This window comes from Manacus vitellinus, unplaced genomic scaffold (assembly GCF_001715985.3).
Source record: "Manacus vitellinus isolate BGI_N305 unplaced genomic scaffold, ASM171598v3 scaffold_2_pilon, whole genome shotgun sequence".
Taxonomy (NCBI): Eukaryota; Metazoa; Chordata; class Aves; order Passeriformes; family Pipridae; genus Manacus; species Manacus vitellinus.
Window position 1 is genome coordinate 18,563,534 of NW_021940208.1, and position 17,780 is coordinate 18,581,313.

A 17,780-nucleotide genomic window follows, 5' to 3' on the forward strand; every position below is an offset into this window, starting at 1 on the left:
GGATTCCGTTGGCTTTCTTGACCACAAGAAAACACTGCTGGCTCATGAACAGCTTGTTGTCCACCAGGACCTCCAGGTCCTTCTCCACAGAGCTGCTTTCCAGCAGGTCAGCTCCCAGCCCATACTGGTGCAGGGGTTGTCCCTCCCCAGGTGCAGAACTCTGCATTTGCCTTTGTTGAACTTCAGACAGTTCCTCTCTGCCCATCTCTGAGGTCCTTCTGGAGGACTGCACAGAACTCTGGGGTATTGGCCAGTTTTGTGTTGTCAAATCTCATATTTTTACATTTTTACCAATGACCTAGAAAAAAACGACCATTTCTATGAATGTGTAAATGGCAAGAGATGGGATATTGATTCATGGAGCAGTCAAAATTCTTTGATAAGATAGGTTCAAAGAAAAGATATGTTTTAGGTGAGGAATAGGTCTGGAGATATGGTAGTTAAGATGAGCATATGCTCACAGTGTAATTCTACGGCCATATAAGCAGAAATAGTGTATTAGATTGTCTCTGGTTTTACTGCTGGCAAGACTACTACTGGCATTTTATGTCCAGTTCTGCTTCTGCAGTTAAAAACTGATGATGACAAATTGGAAGAGAATCAGAGAAGAGCGATGAGAATGGTTAAAGAGCTTGAAGGTAATGCCTGAAGGTAATGCAAGGCTTCAGGAACTTAGTCTGCTTAGCTTTAAAAGGGAACATCAAGAGACTGTTTCAACCGACTAAGTAAGATCACAGGAAAGAAATTTGGTAGAAAATACACCCTCACAGTAAAAGATAAAATTATACCAAGAGAAATGCTTAAAATCAGATGCTAGGAGTAAATAGTAAATATTAATAAATTAAATTGAATTATTGGAATAATTTTTCAGGACCTGTGGCAAATTGCTTTTCACCAGACTTTTAAAAATCCAGATTGGTAGTTATATATTCCTATACTGTGTGTTCTGATTGAAAGAGAATAAGTTCAAAGGTGTTTTTTTGTTTTGTATTGTTTCAGAGATCTAGGCAGTTCTTAAGAATAGACTTTCCTTCTTTATATATCTGTGAATCTACAGATAAAGTGATATTCCTATAATGAAAACATACTTTGAAATATGTTTGGTTAAATGCGTTTTCATTTTCATAAGTACTAGAAGTATGTCTGAATTCAATAATAAAAGTTAATTAAGGTGCCTAGCTAAAAGTGTGTTCACTACCTGGAATATTATCTCTTGGAAAACTGAGATCCATCTTTCCTCAACCAACTAGCAATTTCTAGTTGATATGTGGTATTTAAGAAAAGTTAATTTAGGTGTTGTAAATTACTGATGAAAGAATAAGACTGAGCCCTTAAGTGCCGTGTTTATTTGATTACAACGTGACACTGGCTGTCCGTACTTAGACTAATTGTGTTATTTAAAATGGATTTTTGGGTCCTTTAATTACAGTCTTTCTTTTCAACAGGCTCATGCTAAAGTCTGGCATCTCTACAATGACCATTTTCGTCCAACTCAAAGAGGAAAAGTGTCCATTGCCCTTGGCTCACACTGGATAAAACCTCAACGTATGACTGAAAAAAACATAAAAGAATGTCAAAAATCCCTTGATTTTGTGCTTGGCTGGTTTGCTAAGCCCATATTTATAGATGGTGACTATCCAGAGAGTATGAAGAGCAACCTCTCATCTCTATTGCCTGAATTCAGTGAAGTTGAGAAGAAGTATATCAAGGGAACAGCAGACTTTTTTGCTCTTTCTTTCGGAGCTACCCTGAGTTTCCAGCTTTTGGACTCACACATGAAATTCCAGCAGTTGGAATCAATCAGCCTGAGGCAACTCCTTTACTGGATAAACAGTGAATATAACAAGCCCCAAATATTCATTGTGGAGAACAGCTGGTTTGTTTCTGGTACTACCAAGAGAGATGATGCCAAATATATTTACTATCTTAAAAAGTTCATTATGGAAACTTTAAAAGGTAGGCCTGAGTTTGTATTAATATGTGCTTGAAAAAATCATGAGGCAGTATAGCCTACAGAGATGTGTTAAAGCACCAGTCTGAAAACTGATTTTAGTCTTCAGCATTCATCTTGGTACTTTTGAAATGAGACTTCAAATCCCTTTCCTGGGTTTGTTCTTTTCTTGAAGATAGCATTTGGTGAGCTTGATGCTGCTGTCTTTGAAGTCAGCAGGAAAAATTCTACTGTCTTTGGTGGGAGGAAGTGCAAAATGTCTGAACTGTATTCTCAGTGGACTTAGGAGAGTTTACTTTGTTATTTATTAATAATTGTTTTCCTTATCTGAATGCATAGGTACAAAACATGAGAATAAATATGTGAGGAGGTAAACTCTATGCAATAGGAATTCCTATGGGGAAAAAAAAAAACCAAAGAATGAAATAATTAATTTAAAAATGAAAAATTGGAACCTTTTCATTCTGCACCTTGCCCTGACACAAATTTTACATTGGTGCAGCTGTGGGCATCAGTCACAGTAATCTGAATTTACGTCAGTTTAAAGAAAACAGAATGGTTGAGGTTATATAATCTAAATAACTTAATTTGTTAGCCTTTTATTTTTTCCAAACAGGAAGAGAAATACACCACCTTATATGAGGGTTATTTTCTAACTTCCCATTTCCTTATGGAAAACAGATTTTTTCAATCCTAGTAGTCACCAATAAGCTGTTGGGATGCCCATTTCCACTTTCATTGTATTTTCATTTATTAATTTACAATTTAATAACTGATTTACTCATCTACAGTTTACTGTTCTTGTTTTAAAAAGAGCATTATTGTAGCTATTAGTTCAGATGAGATAGCCATTGTGTTACATTACCATTTTCATACAGTGGATGAGTAAAAGTAGCTTTTATTTTATTCTCACACTCATGCAGATGTGGAGGACTCCCCAGTTGGTTTCATCTGCTATCCCACAAACCTAATTATTACAAATAAATTAAAAGGTGAAAAAGTACCTGAGTCAGTACTTTTCCAGAAGAATGGAAGCAAAACAGTAACTATGTTGCAAGTACAGTATCACTAGTTTGCATGAAGTCAGATGAAGAGCTCATCTTCATGAAGGAGTCATATTTCAATTGCCCCTATTTCTGCTTAGTTTTCAAATTGCTGGAAATACATACATGGATCAGGCTTTTAAGCACAGCTGGCTGGAAGCAATCTCAATTTACAAAGTGTCTTTCCTTTTAATGTGTCACTCAATAAATAGTAATAACAGCAACAACAGTATGACAAACTTGTCATATTAACTTAAGAATACTAGCACTTGACTAAACCTTTTATAGAAAAAAAAAAAGAAAGCAGAGACAGATTGGATCTATAGAAGGGACTTTGTTGTCATTAAAATGAAAATTATTGCACCCCAATCTTCTGCTGTTAGAATCTGCAAAATGCAATGTAAATACCAAAGTTCTCTATGCAATACCTGGGGGAATTTAGTTGAGAAAGATCCACAAAACACATTGTGCATGTTGTACCTCATTAAAGAACTAAGACAAAGGCACATGTTTTCTCTCTGAAGAGAGAAATAAGCAATAAAGCACTGCAGTATGTGTTCTTGAACTATTTGCCATGAGATTCATTCCAGCAGTCAAGGGACAGTGAAATGACTTTGGAGATATAGCACTGAGAAGAAAGGATAATTAATTTAGACACAGGGCTGAATAAAGGTGGCTTTGCTGCTTGCTAGATCTGGATGGTATCTTTGCCTTATTGTGTGCATGCACTGATTCAGACAAACTTCTTATTTCTGCGTCTACATTAACAAGTAAATGCAGCCCAGTTGGAGCAAGCCTGTACAGTAAAAACAGTTGGTGTTGAGGGCCAGGTGTCCACACTGTGTATACTCCTGAAGTCCATTTCTGCATTAATTTCACCTAAAAGGAACCCAGATCTTGCATCCTGAGACCACTCTGTAATGTAAACCAAAGCACGATGAGAGAGATTTGCTCAAGAAGTGTGCTCCTGATTTCAGCTGAACTGCTTATGTAGGTGTCTGTTCTGATACTACATGTGGTAGACAAGCTCTGTACATGTTTCTGGTAGGGGTTTTTTGTTTGTTTGTTTTTGTTGTTGTTGTTGTTGTTGTTGTTTTTGGTTTTTTCTTGTTTGTTTGATTTTGTTCTGGGAAAGGATCTCTATTTGGGATTCACAGCCTTAAATCCTTTTACTATTTTTGATTTTTCTTTTCTTCCAGACACCATTTAAGGTTGATTAGAGTAAATAGAGCTGTAATATAAAGTAGTTGAATTTTAATTAGAGTTGCTAATTGGTTGGAGATGTCTTCTCACATATGTAGGTATCTCACCATTTACTCTGGGGTCATATTCACTTCCCAGCTGTGTCTGTGGTGCAACAAATAAATGAATTGTGTCTTGTAAGGCAGAGCATGTTTACTAGGCGGGCATGCAAGTTCCTCTGGGCCATGTTGGCTAGTGGAGGGGTTAGGTCATTGTCTGGGGAGTTAACAGGCCTGAATTCAGTCTTAAGGAGCAGAGGAGCAGCCAGGCCCCTGACAGGGCGGGACCAAGCTCTTCTCAGACATGTGCAGAGGCAAAACATATATCCTGGGCACCTTCCACATGGAAGCAGGGGCTGAAGGCTTCACACGCCTCACCTTCAGACACCGGGGTTGCAGAGCAGCTAAGCAGAGGGTTTTAAAGATCTGTGTTTGATCCTTATGAGTCTGTTTCCTTGGACGACTTTTGCATTACTGAGCTAAGCAGAGCATGTGCTGAACTGCTGTTTAATTTTTAATCCAGCTCTGGCAGAGTTCTGGTCTGTACAGTGTCACACTTTAGGCATACTGTGCAGGATTGCTCAGGACAGGAGTCACTTGCAGTGGGTAGTTTGGAGAAGGCCACTAAGTTTCAGAAGCAAGGACAGTTTAGGTTTCAGTCTGCCTGGTTTGCACACCAACAGACATAAAGAAAACAAGTGAGACATAAAAAGGAAAAAGAAAAAGGGGAAAAAAAGAACACATTAATTTTCATAGTGGTTTTCCAGTAATGTGCAATCCATGTGGAATACTGTGTTTGAGGCTTCCAGACTTCTAGGAACTTCCAACATTTTTTCAAATTACTTCTTTAGTAGGTGACACTTAAAAGTTAATACATTTTTAAAGAAGGATTTGAGGGGGATTTTTACGAGGTGCTCAGGAAGTGTGGGAGTGCTGTGTGATGACTTACAGAAGGGGTGAGATGCTGTTCAAAGAAATTCTCACTGAGACCAGTTAACACAGTGAACCTGTATTGGCTTTTACTCTGCTGGTATGGCAGATGTCATCATGGATGCATGCAGACGTTAGAAAAATACTGACATTTGCCAAACACAAAAGAATGATGCCTTTAGAGGGAGAAATATTCCGTTTCCTTAGACATTTTCTCATGACCTTTGGCGGAGACTGGGCCAAATTTGTTGCTTATTTAACTGCATTGTTCATTTAATTGATTCAAACAGGGTTACAATCAAGAATCCATGTGGTCCTTTGTAACTGATTGTAATGAGGTGCAGTGATAAAACCAGGAAATTAGGATCTTGATATTCTGGTTGCCTGAAATAATGCTTTCAGTGTTAGTAGGCTGGAAAATATTATGTTCAGTCAGTACCCAGTTTGGGTTGACAGAAGATGGTGAGTAATAAAGATAAACTTTGCTGCCTACAGAGCCAAACACGAGTTCAAAAGAACATGTAAGAATGTGCTTAAATGCATTGCTGAATTAGGGTGGGTCTAATTATGTAATTCAAATAAGCACACTCCTTTGTGCTTTCTTGGAGATGAGCCTTGCCCAGGAACATTTTGCTAAATTTCAGTGTTTAATAAAACTAAAAGTGAGTATCATTTGGAATCTTAAAATAAAACTATGGTGCTGGTAATACTAACAGATGCCAGTAGACCCTGCTGTTAACCTTCAGTGTGTGGTAATTCTTAGAAGTCAAACAGTTGACCTAGAACATATGCATATTTTTAGACATTCTTAAATATTTAAACTGGAAAATGCTATTCCATAAAAGATGTTAAAAGACAGAATTATCAAATAAACAGAGTCTTCCTGCATTATCATTTCTACTTAAATTCTGTGGTTTTAAAAATTCGTGAGCACACCAAGAGTGCTGTCAGGGTTTTCTCAATACGTATTTGTTGTGGCGGGAGGGGGAGGAGAAAAAACAAAAGAGTATAACTTTTGTTTGCATGCAGAGTAGTGCTGCAGTAAGGGCACTTAAGCTCCCTGGGTGTGAGCTGCAGTGTGTGATTAGCAGAGGGCAGTGCAGCGCAGTCACCAGTTCAGTTGCTGCAGATGGTTCAGGTGCAGCATGCTCTGCTCTAAGGAGAGCTTACCTAATTAGCAGCACTGCTCAAACCACTGCTGCATGGCTGCTCTTTCTAAATCTTGCTTATTTAAAGCCAAGCCAGGTACCTCTGCTGCCTTGCACGGTGCACCCATAACCTGGCGGCTCCTTGAGTGCAGTTGAAATATCTTCCCTGAAAAGGCTTTGAGGCAGGCCCTGAGTACTCATCTGACCTATTGCATTGTTCTTACACAAGAATGCAGCAAACATTGCTGATCCAGTGTAATGTACAGAGGAAAAACGAGCACTACGATAAATTTGGGTTTGTTCTTTCCTCAGCTGTCCGGTATGATGGAGTTAATGTGTTTGGCTACACAGTCTGGTCCCTCCTGGATGGCTTTGAGTGGCACAGGGGATACAGCATTCGACGTGGATTGTTTTATGTTGATTTTCAAAGCCATGACAAGAAGCTGATGCCCAAATCTTCTCTTTTATTCTATCAAAAGCTGATACAAAAAAATGGGTTCCCACCTTTGCCTGAAAACCAGCCCATAGAAGGTATTTTTCCGTGCGGCTTTGCCTGGGGAGTTGTTGACAACTACATTCAGGTGAGTCTGATAGTAAAGGCAGCAGACTGTCCAGCCAGATCAGTGCACGAGTTCATAGTGATACATTTGCTGAATAGAGTGTCTTTGCCAGTATGTATTACCACATACCAGTGCTGCAAGGAGATGAGTACAAGGGTTTTGTGCCAAACACTGTGTCTTTCCCTCTTCACCAGGCTTTCTGTGTTTGACCAAAGAGAACCAGTCAGATTGAGATACAATAACATCTTAGAAAAACTTACAGAAGTGAAAAGTGGTCTGATGCTCATCTTCCCTGGACATATGTTATCTGCTACAGGAAGTCAGTTCTTTTCAAAGGGAAGTTGATTAAAACTGCTGAAGTGTATATATGTTTTAGAAAACTTCCTGAAAACTCTTAAAATTCCAGTGATGTGTTTCTACATCTTGTACATATATATCCTGATGCTGTCATTAGAGTGATTTTGTGTAAAAGGAAGTAAAAAAGATTTAGGTGAAATTTCTGTATTCCTTCCTTTTAATTTTATGTCATACTGTGTCTGATAGAGGCCTGCAGTGCCCCTGGATAGCACCTAGCTAGATTATGGATCCAATTCACAGCTCTTGCTCTTTATTTCAACTAATTTGATACTTTGGGAGAATCTTTCAAATTTTAAGACTTTATAGCATGAATAAAAACTGTAGCTTAGTTACGATCTCTTTAACTGTTTTGCTCTGTAATTCTCAGATGCTATTTTGGCTTGCAGGGCTTTTCTAACCACAGTAAAGAGGTGTAAATTCAAAGGCTTGATCCAAGAACAGAATTTTTAGTTTACATTTTCCACAAAGACAGAATCTTTCTTAAGGCTAGAGTGTGAGGGGCTTATTTGTTTTTTCTCACTCCAGAAATAAGATCTGACTGTTTTCTCTTGAAAAATACTGCAGCTTCCTTACCTGGTGCACTGATTTCCAAGAAAATTCAAGTCATTATCCTCCTAGCTCTCAGATAGATTAAGAATTGGAAGTGGAATTGCTGCTTTTGGAATCAATAGCAACTATGAAGTTGCGGAGTCAGTCAGCCTACGACAGTTAAAAAAATCCCTCCCATCCCTAAAACCTCCAAAGCTGAATATTTTCATTTCAGAAGGCCATTCAAACATTTTGTGCTGTAAGGCTTAGGTAGTGTGATTTGTAGATGCATCACAGTGGAAAAACTGTTTTGACAGCATTCCCACAGTATTAGTGGAAATGCATGCTTTAGTAATCTACAAGGGACAATTCTCCAGAAAAGCAATTTCCCTCAGACATGCTGGTTTTTATTACTTTCTTCTATAAGCACAGTACTGACCTCTCCGGAGAAAATAGCAACTGATTTTCAGCAGCTTCTTTACACAGTTTGCAGAGCCTGAGCTACAAGTTGAACACTGGTTGTAGGCTGACACCTGCTTTTCAAACAGAGGGCAGGACAAGGAAATCTGAACTCAGGGGGAATCACACACCAAAGGTTGAAAAGAGAAGAGGACAAATAAAGGCATGTGGTACTAGTATCCTGTGGTTTGGATCTAGAAAGAGTTACCCAAAGTACGACTGAGGAGATTTTACGCTGGGTGTTATTTTAAGTAATTGAACTTTTTGTTTTCTAGTCCTTACTGTGTTGGTGATGTTCATTAAAAAGTGAAGGTATAATTCTGAATGACCCTGAGAAGATAATCTTCTGCTGTATTAATATGTCATACAGGCAGTTCTGACATTTGAAACTCTAAAGCCTTATGGGAAGTGCTTTTTTTTTGTTGGAGTGACATATAGTGGGTTTTCTCAGAGGCCCAAAACAAAATTGATTCAATTACCAACAGCCTGCTGAAATAGCTGGGAAATGAGTTCAGTATGAGTTAAATAAAAAAGGATGTCTTTAGCAAGAAGGAAAAATTTTGCTTGTCACTGAATTTGTGCTAAAATCAAGTGCAGAGCATTACTCATCTTTCATCATAGTCAGGAAAAGAACAGAACAGAGAAGTGATGTTGCATTCATTCTTTTACTGCATTCAGGGAGTGATCTTGAAACTGAATGTACTGGGTAATTTACAACAGACAGTCTCTCTGTAGGCCTTTCTTAATCTTGAAAGAAAAACATTTTAAAAATTACTGTAGTCTTGACTGAAGGTCTGCTTCTCTGGAGATCTGTCACAGGCTTAGTGCCTTATCCCTGATCAATCACTTGTTTCTTATGCAAACTGGAACAACTTGGAGAAGATATAAACATGGTGACCATTAGCATAAGTTTGTTTGAAAAGTAGGGTGAAAATGATACATAGATTTGGTACTTTGCTGACCTCACATGTTAATAGAAAATTAATTCATTCATATAAGCCCATTCATATGCCAGTATCAGAGATGCTAAATACAATTTTTTGACTTAAAATTTTCTTTTACTTGTTGTGCCTGATGGTTATGATGTTCCCACCTACCTAGTTCAAACAGCTTGAATTTGGTATGTTTCTTATTCTACCTAGGTAGACACGACACCTGCCCAGTTTCTTGACTCTAGTGTTTATGTGTGGGATGTTCACCAGACGAAGAAGCTTATTAAAGTGGATGGAGTTTACACCTCGAAACGCAGGCGTCAGTGTGTTGACTTTGCTGCTATCAGGCTCCAGATCTCTCTTCTGCAAGAAATGCATGTCACTCACTTCCATTTTTCACTGAAATGGTCTTTAATCCTTCCTTTAGGTAACCTTTCTCTAATCAACCATACACTTGTACATTATTATCAGTGTTTTGCTAGTGAACTTCTCAGAGTTAACATAACTCCTGTTGTTGCTTTATGGCAACCTATGATTGAGAATCAAGAGCTTCCGGTTTCCCTTGCCAAATATGGAGCTTGGGAAAACACAGAAACTGTTCAGGCTTTTGTTGAGTATGCCAGATTCTGCTTTACAAGTCTTGGGGACCATGTCAAATTTTGGATCACCATGAATGAACCGTCTGTGAAAAACCTGACATATACCGCAGGGCACAACCTTTTGAAAGCCCATGCGCAAGTATGGCGTCTTTATGACAAAGAATTCAGGAGATCTCAGAAGGGTAAAATATCTATAGCTTTGCAAGCTGACTGGGTAGAACCAGCTTGTCCCTTTTCCAGGAATGACCAAGAAGTTGCTGACAGAATTTTAGAGTTCGACATTGGCTGGCTTGCGGAGCCCATCTTTGGGAATGGTGACTACCCAGAGGTAATGAGAGCATGGCTTCACCGAATAAACAGTGTTGACCTGTATAATTTTCACTTGCCTTATTTCTCAGAAGACGAAAAGAAGTTAATACAGGGCTCATTTGATTTCTTTGCCTTGAGTCACTACACTACTACCCTTGTGGGCTCGGAGAAAGAAGATGCAGTAAAATACGACCACTACCTTGAAGTTCAAATGATCAATGACATCACATGGCTCCACTCTCCCAGCAGAGCTGCAGTAGTGCCCTGGGGACTGCGTAAATTGCTCATGTGGGTTAAATCAAAGTATGGCGATATCCCAATTTATGTTATGGCTAATGGAATCGACGATGACCAAAATACAGTGCATGATAAGCTCCGAGTGTATTACATACAGAATTACATCAATGAAGCTTTAAAAGGTAAGGAACCATAGGCAGTTTATAAGTCACAAATCCCACTATTATATTAATGTACATGGTGTGATAGAGGATGTTTAACTTAAAAAAAAAAGTCCTCTGTCGAATACTTCATAAATAAAATGTTACGACAGCATAACAGATAGTTTTCCACTTGATTTATGATTGATTGGTGTTACTAAACATAAGGAAGACTGACCTTGCTCATATTCTGCATAAGACAGCAGAAGAACTTTTCTATGGATTCAATAAATTAAAATACATGTTTTGTGAGTAGCTCCACATGTATTTAGTCAGTATTTCATCTTATCGCACTTCTACTGTTGCTTTGCTTTGTTGCCTCTCTCCACTGATGTGCCTCAGGGCTGAGTAAGAGTTCTGTTCCTCAGCTGTCTCTGTATCTTATCCAACAGTGATCTTATCCAACAGTAATCTTCATAATAATTCAGCTGTCTACCTCATTATGCCGTTTCCTGGACTGTTTCCTGCTATTCAGAACACAAACCAGTCTTTTTCTCTGTCTCAAAGATTTGTAAATTATAAGGCAAAAAGGAGGCATTTTGAGTCATCCTGTCATACAACACGTGCTGTTTTTCCCGAAAAGCGCAAGACCAAATGAGATAATTTTTACTGAGGAAGAATCTTCTGCACCTCACTATAAGCTGTTGTAGTGTGTGTACAGATATAGATAAATCTTGCTTCTAGTATTAATTTCTTTAGCTTCATCTTTAAGCAATTTTTGTTATGCATTTCCACATGTATTTTACTTTTGTAGGTATTCACAGACAGAAGACAAGCTATCCCTCATTTATCTCTTTGATAGATAATACAGACAAAGCTCTTTGTGTCCCTTGCTATAAAACATCATTTCAAACTTGTGAATTATTAAGCTTTTCCCTGTGTGCCAGTGTTCCTTATGAGAGGGGTAAACCCAGACCTGGACACACCATTCCTGCCATAGCCACACTTATATCTCAGGCAGGTATAATGTAACCTCTTACCGTCCTCTTTCCTACATCCAAGCAGGTCATTAGCCCTTTTGACCATGACAGCATGTTGGTTACACACACTCTGTGGTGATTTACTGAGATTTTAAACTTTAAAACAGAGGCAGAAATCTTTCCCCACCCCCACCAAGCAGAACTGCCTCTGCCAAAGTAGGTCTGCTTGTTCTTTGACATCTTCACATTTGGTTATTTCAAATGCCAGCTGCTTGCTTGTGCAAACCTTGCAACACTTGCTGAATTATGTCTCTAATCTTTGTGTTATTTGCAACTTCGTGAGAAATAGTTTTACATTTCTTTCAGGTTGCTGATATATTTAAGATCATTAAATAACTCAGTGCTAAAAGCCAATCTCCATGATCATGGTAGAAATTTACCTACTGTGACACTTACTTACCTCCAATTGCATTTCTAGACTGACTTATTACTTCTGTTTGAGACCAGTTGAAATCTGTTTATTATGGGCTCCCCTTGACCTTAAAACACTCTATTTTCTTGATCTAAATGCCATATAATACCAAGTCAGTTGCCTTGTGAAGTTCTAAGTATATAACTTAAAACATCATTACTTTATTGATCGGCTGATCTCATAAAAAAGATGTCAAGTTAGTCTGACAAGTTTTATTTTCCATAAGGTAAAGCTCATTGGCATGAATCATGTATTATCTCCTGTAATTCTTATTTATCAAGCCTTATATAATCTGTTCCACTCTTTTGATAGGTAGTGAAGGATGTCTGGCAGTTCCATAATTTGCTAGGTCATCCTGCCCGCTCCATTAAGTATTGGCTTTAACTTCCTCCTCTGTAATTTCCACCTCTTTCACAAATTACTGAATTTAATATCAAGTGCTCAAAATTTCATTCTCCAGCATTTTGCAGCATTGACTGCATATTTTGTACATCTATAGTTAAAAAACGTATCTTTGGGCTATATTTGGGCTTGTGGTTTCAAACCGTTTCTTCTGTATTGCTTGTCTCTCCTTCCTACCACTTTAGACCATACCAGTTCTTGGCACTTCTGTTTTCAAAGTACCTATGGATATGAGTTTTTCTCCCAGTTCCCATTTGTGAGAACACCTGCTCATCTCCCTGTTTTTTACAGAACTTTGCCATTTGTACTGTTCTGGTACAATATCCCCCCAGTCACTTCTTTCTCCCCACTTCTGTCCAGATTGTAAATAGCTCCTGTGTTTTTCAGCCTAAGCATCACTATGTTCCTATCTTTTTACCTTCTTTGTCATGGATAAATATATCCCTGCTAACTAGCCATCACTCTCCCACTTTAGACAGCATACACTCCTCTGTAGTGTTTGGTCCATCAGCTCTGGTATTGTGCTTTTGGTGCTTTTGTCCTTCTTGTCATTACATGACCTTGGCATCATGACTGATTCAGGTTTCTCCAAGACTTGCATTTTTTTTCTGCAAGACCCTGTGCAGTAACGAAGGTGGATTACAAATCTTGTGTCCTTACCTCAGTGTCACACTGTAGAGGAATAATAGGGGATTTGGTACATGTATGCTCTTCTCGTAAAGTCCCTGTTGTGCCTTCTTTCTCCAGCTGGTTTCAGGGACTGCATGTGGAAATATTTGTGCATGTAATGTTGCTCACCTGCATTGTTCCAGGTGAGCCAACAGGTTTGTGCAGATAAATGATTCCAGAATGCAGTACAGGACCCTTTAGACTGAGGCTGTATTTTGAAGTGCTTTGTACCCTGTTTAAGTTCATCTTTGCCAATTGAAAACAAAAACCAGCAGTAACCATTTATGTAACACCATTAAATCCACCTGCAGCTCTAAAACACAAACTAATTATCCAGGGTAGCAGCTCTGTAAAAGGGCAGGTAAATATTATTTCATTTTAGATGTGAAAAGTACATTAGACATGCTAAATATCTTGCATGTGGCCGCAGAAAATTATTTCCAGAGGTGTATGAAAATTCATCATTTGTTAACTTTCAGTCCCGTGTTCATCTGCTAGATGTTCCTTTAATTTGTTAAAACAGTGATTTGAGAGATAAAGTATTACACTTTGCGTTTACTACCTTGGATTGATTGTTTTTGTCAAGCGGGATGGATGGCTCAAGGTTAACACTCCAGGTGCTGGACCTCTTCCAGTAGCTGAGTTAGCAGTATGGATTGTGGACATGTTCTCAATAAAGACTAATACAGGTCATCTTGGATCAGAAACTTTGGTCAATAACAAGAGAGGGCTGTGATTTGCCTAACCTTTCCACTTGCACTGGTGATATCCCAGTACATGACCTCAGCATGGGTGCACATCTTTTTCTTGTGTCACTGTGCCTTTGCTAGTGAGAAGTGCAGCCTGACGTCCTCAGTTCCTTGACTGTCCCCATCCGGAGGTGCCCTGCAAAGGGAGAAGGAGCAATCAGAGGCACAGGCTGCAGAAGTGTAGGTGCAGGGAACTCCAAACCTGCATTCTTTCATGCATAACAAAGAGCCATCTTTTCATGATAGGCTCCGTGCTGATCGTTACACACAGTCAGGCACTCACAGCTGTGTTTACCAAGCACAGGGAAATAAATTGCAGGATACTCACAGATCACACTGTCTGGCAATGGCTGACAGATTCTTACTTTTTATGAGAAACACTTCACAGATGTACTTGTACCTTACCTTATTTTGGGAAGGAGAAGTGCAGATGTGGGTTTAACATCCCCCTGACCCTCCTTTATGTATGGGCATATGGTACTGCTCTTGAATGCCAAAGTGACATTGATTCATTGCTTCAACCCTTTGTTTTCTTTTGCAGCTTACACCTTGGATAACGTTAACCTGCAAGGATATTTTGTCTATTCTTTTAATGACAAGACTGCTCCTAAATATGGTCTCTACAGTTACGTTGCAAATCAATATGAACCAAAGCCTTCTATGAAACATTACAGAGAAATAATTGACAATAATGGTTTTCCTGGTCCTAAAACTCCTGAGTTGCTGTGTCCAGAACAGGTTGTCTCGTGTCCTGAATGCCACTTCTTCCGAACCAGAAAGTCATTATTAGCCTTTATCTCTTTCATATTTGTTGCTTTTATTGTTACTATATTCTTCATTACTTACTACTCCAAGAGGGTAGAAAGAAGGTATAAATAGAGCTGCCCCTTTGAATACATCACTCACTGTCCTTTTTCTTGCATCCCTGTGGGAAATCTGAAATAAGTGCACAATTGCTGATTGCTTCAGCATTTACATTGCCTGATACTGCAGGACATTGACATTGAGAAGAGATTGCTAGCATATGGCTTCCAGAAATAATTTTCTCTGGTTTAGTACATTTGGTTTATGACCAGTCCTTAATTCCTGTGGTTGGAGTTGTATCACAATTTTCCCTGGAACCTTTTGTTGAGCAGATGTTTTCCCCTTCTTGGTTTTGCCTTGCTGAGTTGGACAGGTTTAAGTATATTTTGAAAATGTGGGGTGATGGAAGAGTCTGAATGTCAAATTCTCCAAGAGAAGACTGGGTTGAAACAAAATGGCTTACTTTTCCATATTAGGGTTTAATGCTGATGTTGCTTAAGCAGAACCAGAACCTGACTGGAGCAGGGATTGTGACTGAGAAGAAAGATGGGAGAGAATTGCACAAAGCAGTGCCAGGGTAAAGAACACCTCCTTTCCTAAAGCAGATGCAGGGAGAGGAGCAGGGGGAAATGAGTCTGTGCTGCTGGGAACTCTGGGTAAATCAGTTAACTACTACTGAGGCTGCATCTGACTTCAGGATGCCAGTGGGGAACTTCAGCTAAAGGAACTGTGTCTTTCTTGGGGGAAAAGAAGCAGGAATATGTCTGGGGATTTCAGGGGTCATGCCATCTTGCTGGGAAGAGATGGGAAGGGCTTCTCTTTGATTTGCTCAGAAAAAAAAAAAAGCAAAGAGCAGGAACTGGGATGTCTTTCAGTTGGCAGAAAGCTGCATGCCTGACCCTGTACCCTGTTGCCCTGTACCCAGGGACATGGCAGGCCTAGGGCACCCCATTCCTCCTCAGAGCAAGTTGCACAGAGCTGTCACTCTGCTGCTACCTGGCTACTTACCTGCTGGAAACTTGTGGTAACTTAGTAGGATGGTCTCTGCGTGCCATTTGTGTTGAGCGCAGAGACTTTAACTCCCAGTATTTTGGTGTAGTAGTCCAGCACTTTATTGCTGCTTTTGCCAGGGTCTGAGTCTGTGGAGCTGTTGGTCCAAGCCTCTTACAAGCTGGTTGGAGGTTCTCCTTTGAGCAACTGGCCCTGGCAGCATTTCATCCCAAAGTATTATTGAATGTCTGAGGGCCTCTTGTTTTTCTCTCAGCAAGATAAAATAGCAAAGTATTAGCATAATTTTTTATTAGTAGAAGTAGAGAGAGAATGGGAAAAAGTCCCATGTTATTTTGCCTGCCTTGTGAATTACTGCATTAGGAGGGTCCTCAGTATAAAGCAGTGTGGTCATTTTTCTCCGTTCTCTGAACTCTAGGCCTGCATTGCCTTCAGCTATAATTGTATTTTTATTGCTATGTGAATGATGTCACTCACTGGAAAGAATATTTTAAAGGAAATGTGCTTTGTGTTAATTAAGAATTATTTATCTACTAAAGCTGATTATGCTGTATTTAATGTGATGTTTATCTACTAGATTACTAGAAGATGACTAAATGACCTCCCAGGGTTCCTTTTAATCTGAAAACTCTGATTCTATGATTCTATACTGTAAATTAAAACTTACCTATGAAATACTATTTTAATTTGTAATTTAAGATTATATTTTTCTTGAATTATGCATAGAAATAGAAAAGAATTAGTATCTTATCATAATGATTAATATATTTGTCCTCTAGATCTAGTCTTAAAATGGTCTCTCTTTGCATTAATGTATATTTTGGTATTGAGATTAAGGTCAAAAATTCAGTGTAAGTGATGAAGTATTAAAAAACGTATAAAAATTATTTATAGACTGATAGGATTTGCTGAAGAAGAGAACATTTCAAACTGCTGTATATTTATTTGTTGGTGCCTGGTGCACTGTGGAGAAGAAATAGCTCTCCCTAAATATATGAAATGCCAAATGGCTTTCTCTATGGCATGGCCATGAATCACCTTGCAATGCATTACACCAGCAGTCAGATGCCTTTGCAGTATGTAACAAAATGTGATATTCATTTAACACAAAATGGACCCAGGTCACGCCCAACTTATTTGTTACATGTGTGTGTGTGTGTATGTTATATATTTTGCTGTTGGTAATACAAAATGAGTCTGAGCCTGGTCTTTCTGAGAAGCCAGGCATACATACCTCCCCTGAGTTTGAGGGGATTCAAGGGGCCTGGGCAGGGCAAATCTGGAAGAGTGCAGGTGCCATGCTGGTGGGCACTGGTCTGTCCTGCTGCTTCACTAGCAGTTACCATTCATCCAGTCTCTGCTGCGTGCTGTGGAATGGCCCAGCCACAGCACAGTGTGTGAAAAAGCAGCCCCAGCACGGAGGAGACCCGGCAGGCTCTTCCCATAGAGGCTGGGTGATATGTAACCACTGACAGGCAGATGGCACCAGCTGGATATCTAATTTGTAGGTAAATTGGGATTTGTTGCTGTATAATCGTATCATCTCATGGTGCCGTGACCCGTGGAACTAACGCAGCCTTTGGTGCAATTGCCTTCAGAACAGTTTTTAAATATTGCTGCAGAGTAGTGACTGGCTTGAGCTGGGCACAGCAGTTGCCAAAGCCTTCTCCTAAGCATCCTGCCTGTGGTGCTGCCTGTGCATGGCAGTGTGCAGCTCTCAGACAGCGAATTGCATAATGATGGGCTACGGAAAATACACGCTGGTCTGATGGAGATAGTGGTATGGTTTTGCCTTGGGAATCTGCCTCATTTTGTGTAATCAGGGTCCAGTGTGAGTTTCCTGTCAAATCTTCTAAAAAAACCTCACCCTTCACTTACAAAGAAGCCCCTGAATAGGCAAAGACTGCACACCCGTTCAAGGAGATCCGCCGTGTGCTTGTGCAAACCGATGCGGTAATCACCTCCTGCAATCCAGCCGTGGGCTGTGGGGCACTTGCTCCCTTCAGTGCTCATATGTGAGCAGTGATCTGGCACTTCCCCCATCTGTGCATCCAGGGCAGAAATGCCGACAGTAGCGAGGACTTTGAGCAGAGGGGACTCCATAGTCAGTCTGCAAAGACAGCTTGGTGGAGGATGGTGGTTTATTTTCTGAAGAGCAACAGGGCTCTGCATGTTTAACATGCAGTTTCTTAGGTAGACTACTTTATTTTTAACTGTGTTTCTAGAATGAAATGTTGTTACCAGTTTACTCAATGCTTCAGA

General features: G+C 39.5%; 1 protein-coding gene across 1 annotated transcript in view; it reads left to right on the forward strand.

The window, feature by feature from the left end:
• Positions 1–17,761, forward strand: part of KL (klotho) — a 49,114-nt gene extending 31,353 nt beyond the window's left edge. Inside the window, 4 exon segments of the mRNA XM_025894974.2 lie at positions 1,446–1,956; positions 6,626–6,894; positions 9,360–10,476; positions 14,248–17,761. Coding sequence (XP_025750759.2) covers positions 1,446–1,956; positions 6,626–6,894; positions 9,360–10,476; positions 14,248–14,585 — 2,235 coding nt within the window. The 3' untranslated portion in view covers positions 14,586–17,761.
• The last annotated feature ends 19 nt before the right edge of the window (positions 17,762–17,780 follow it).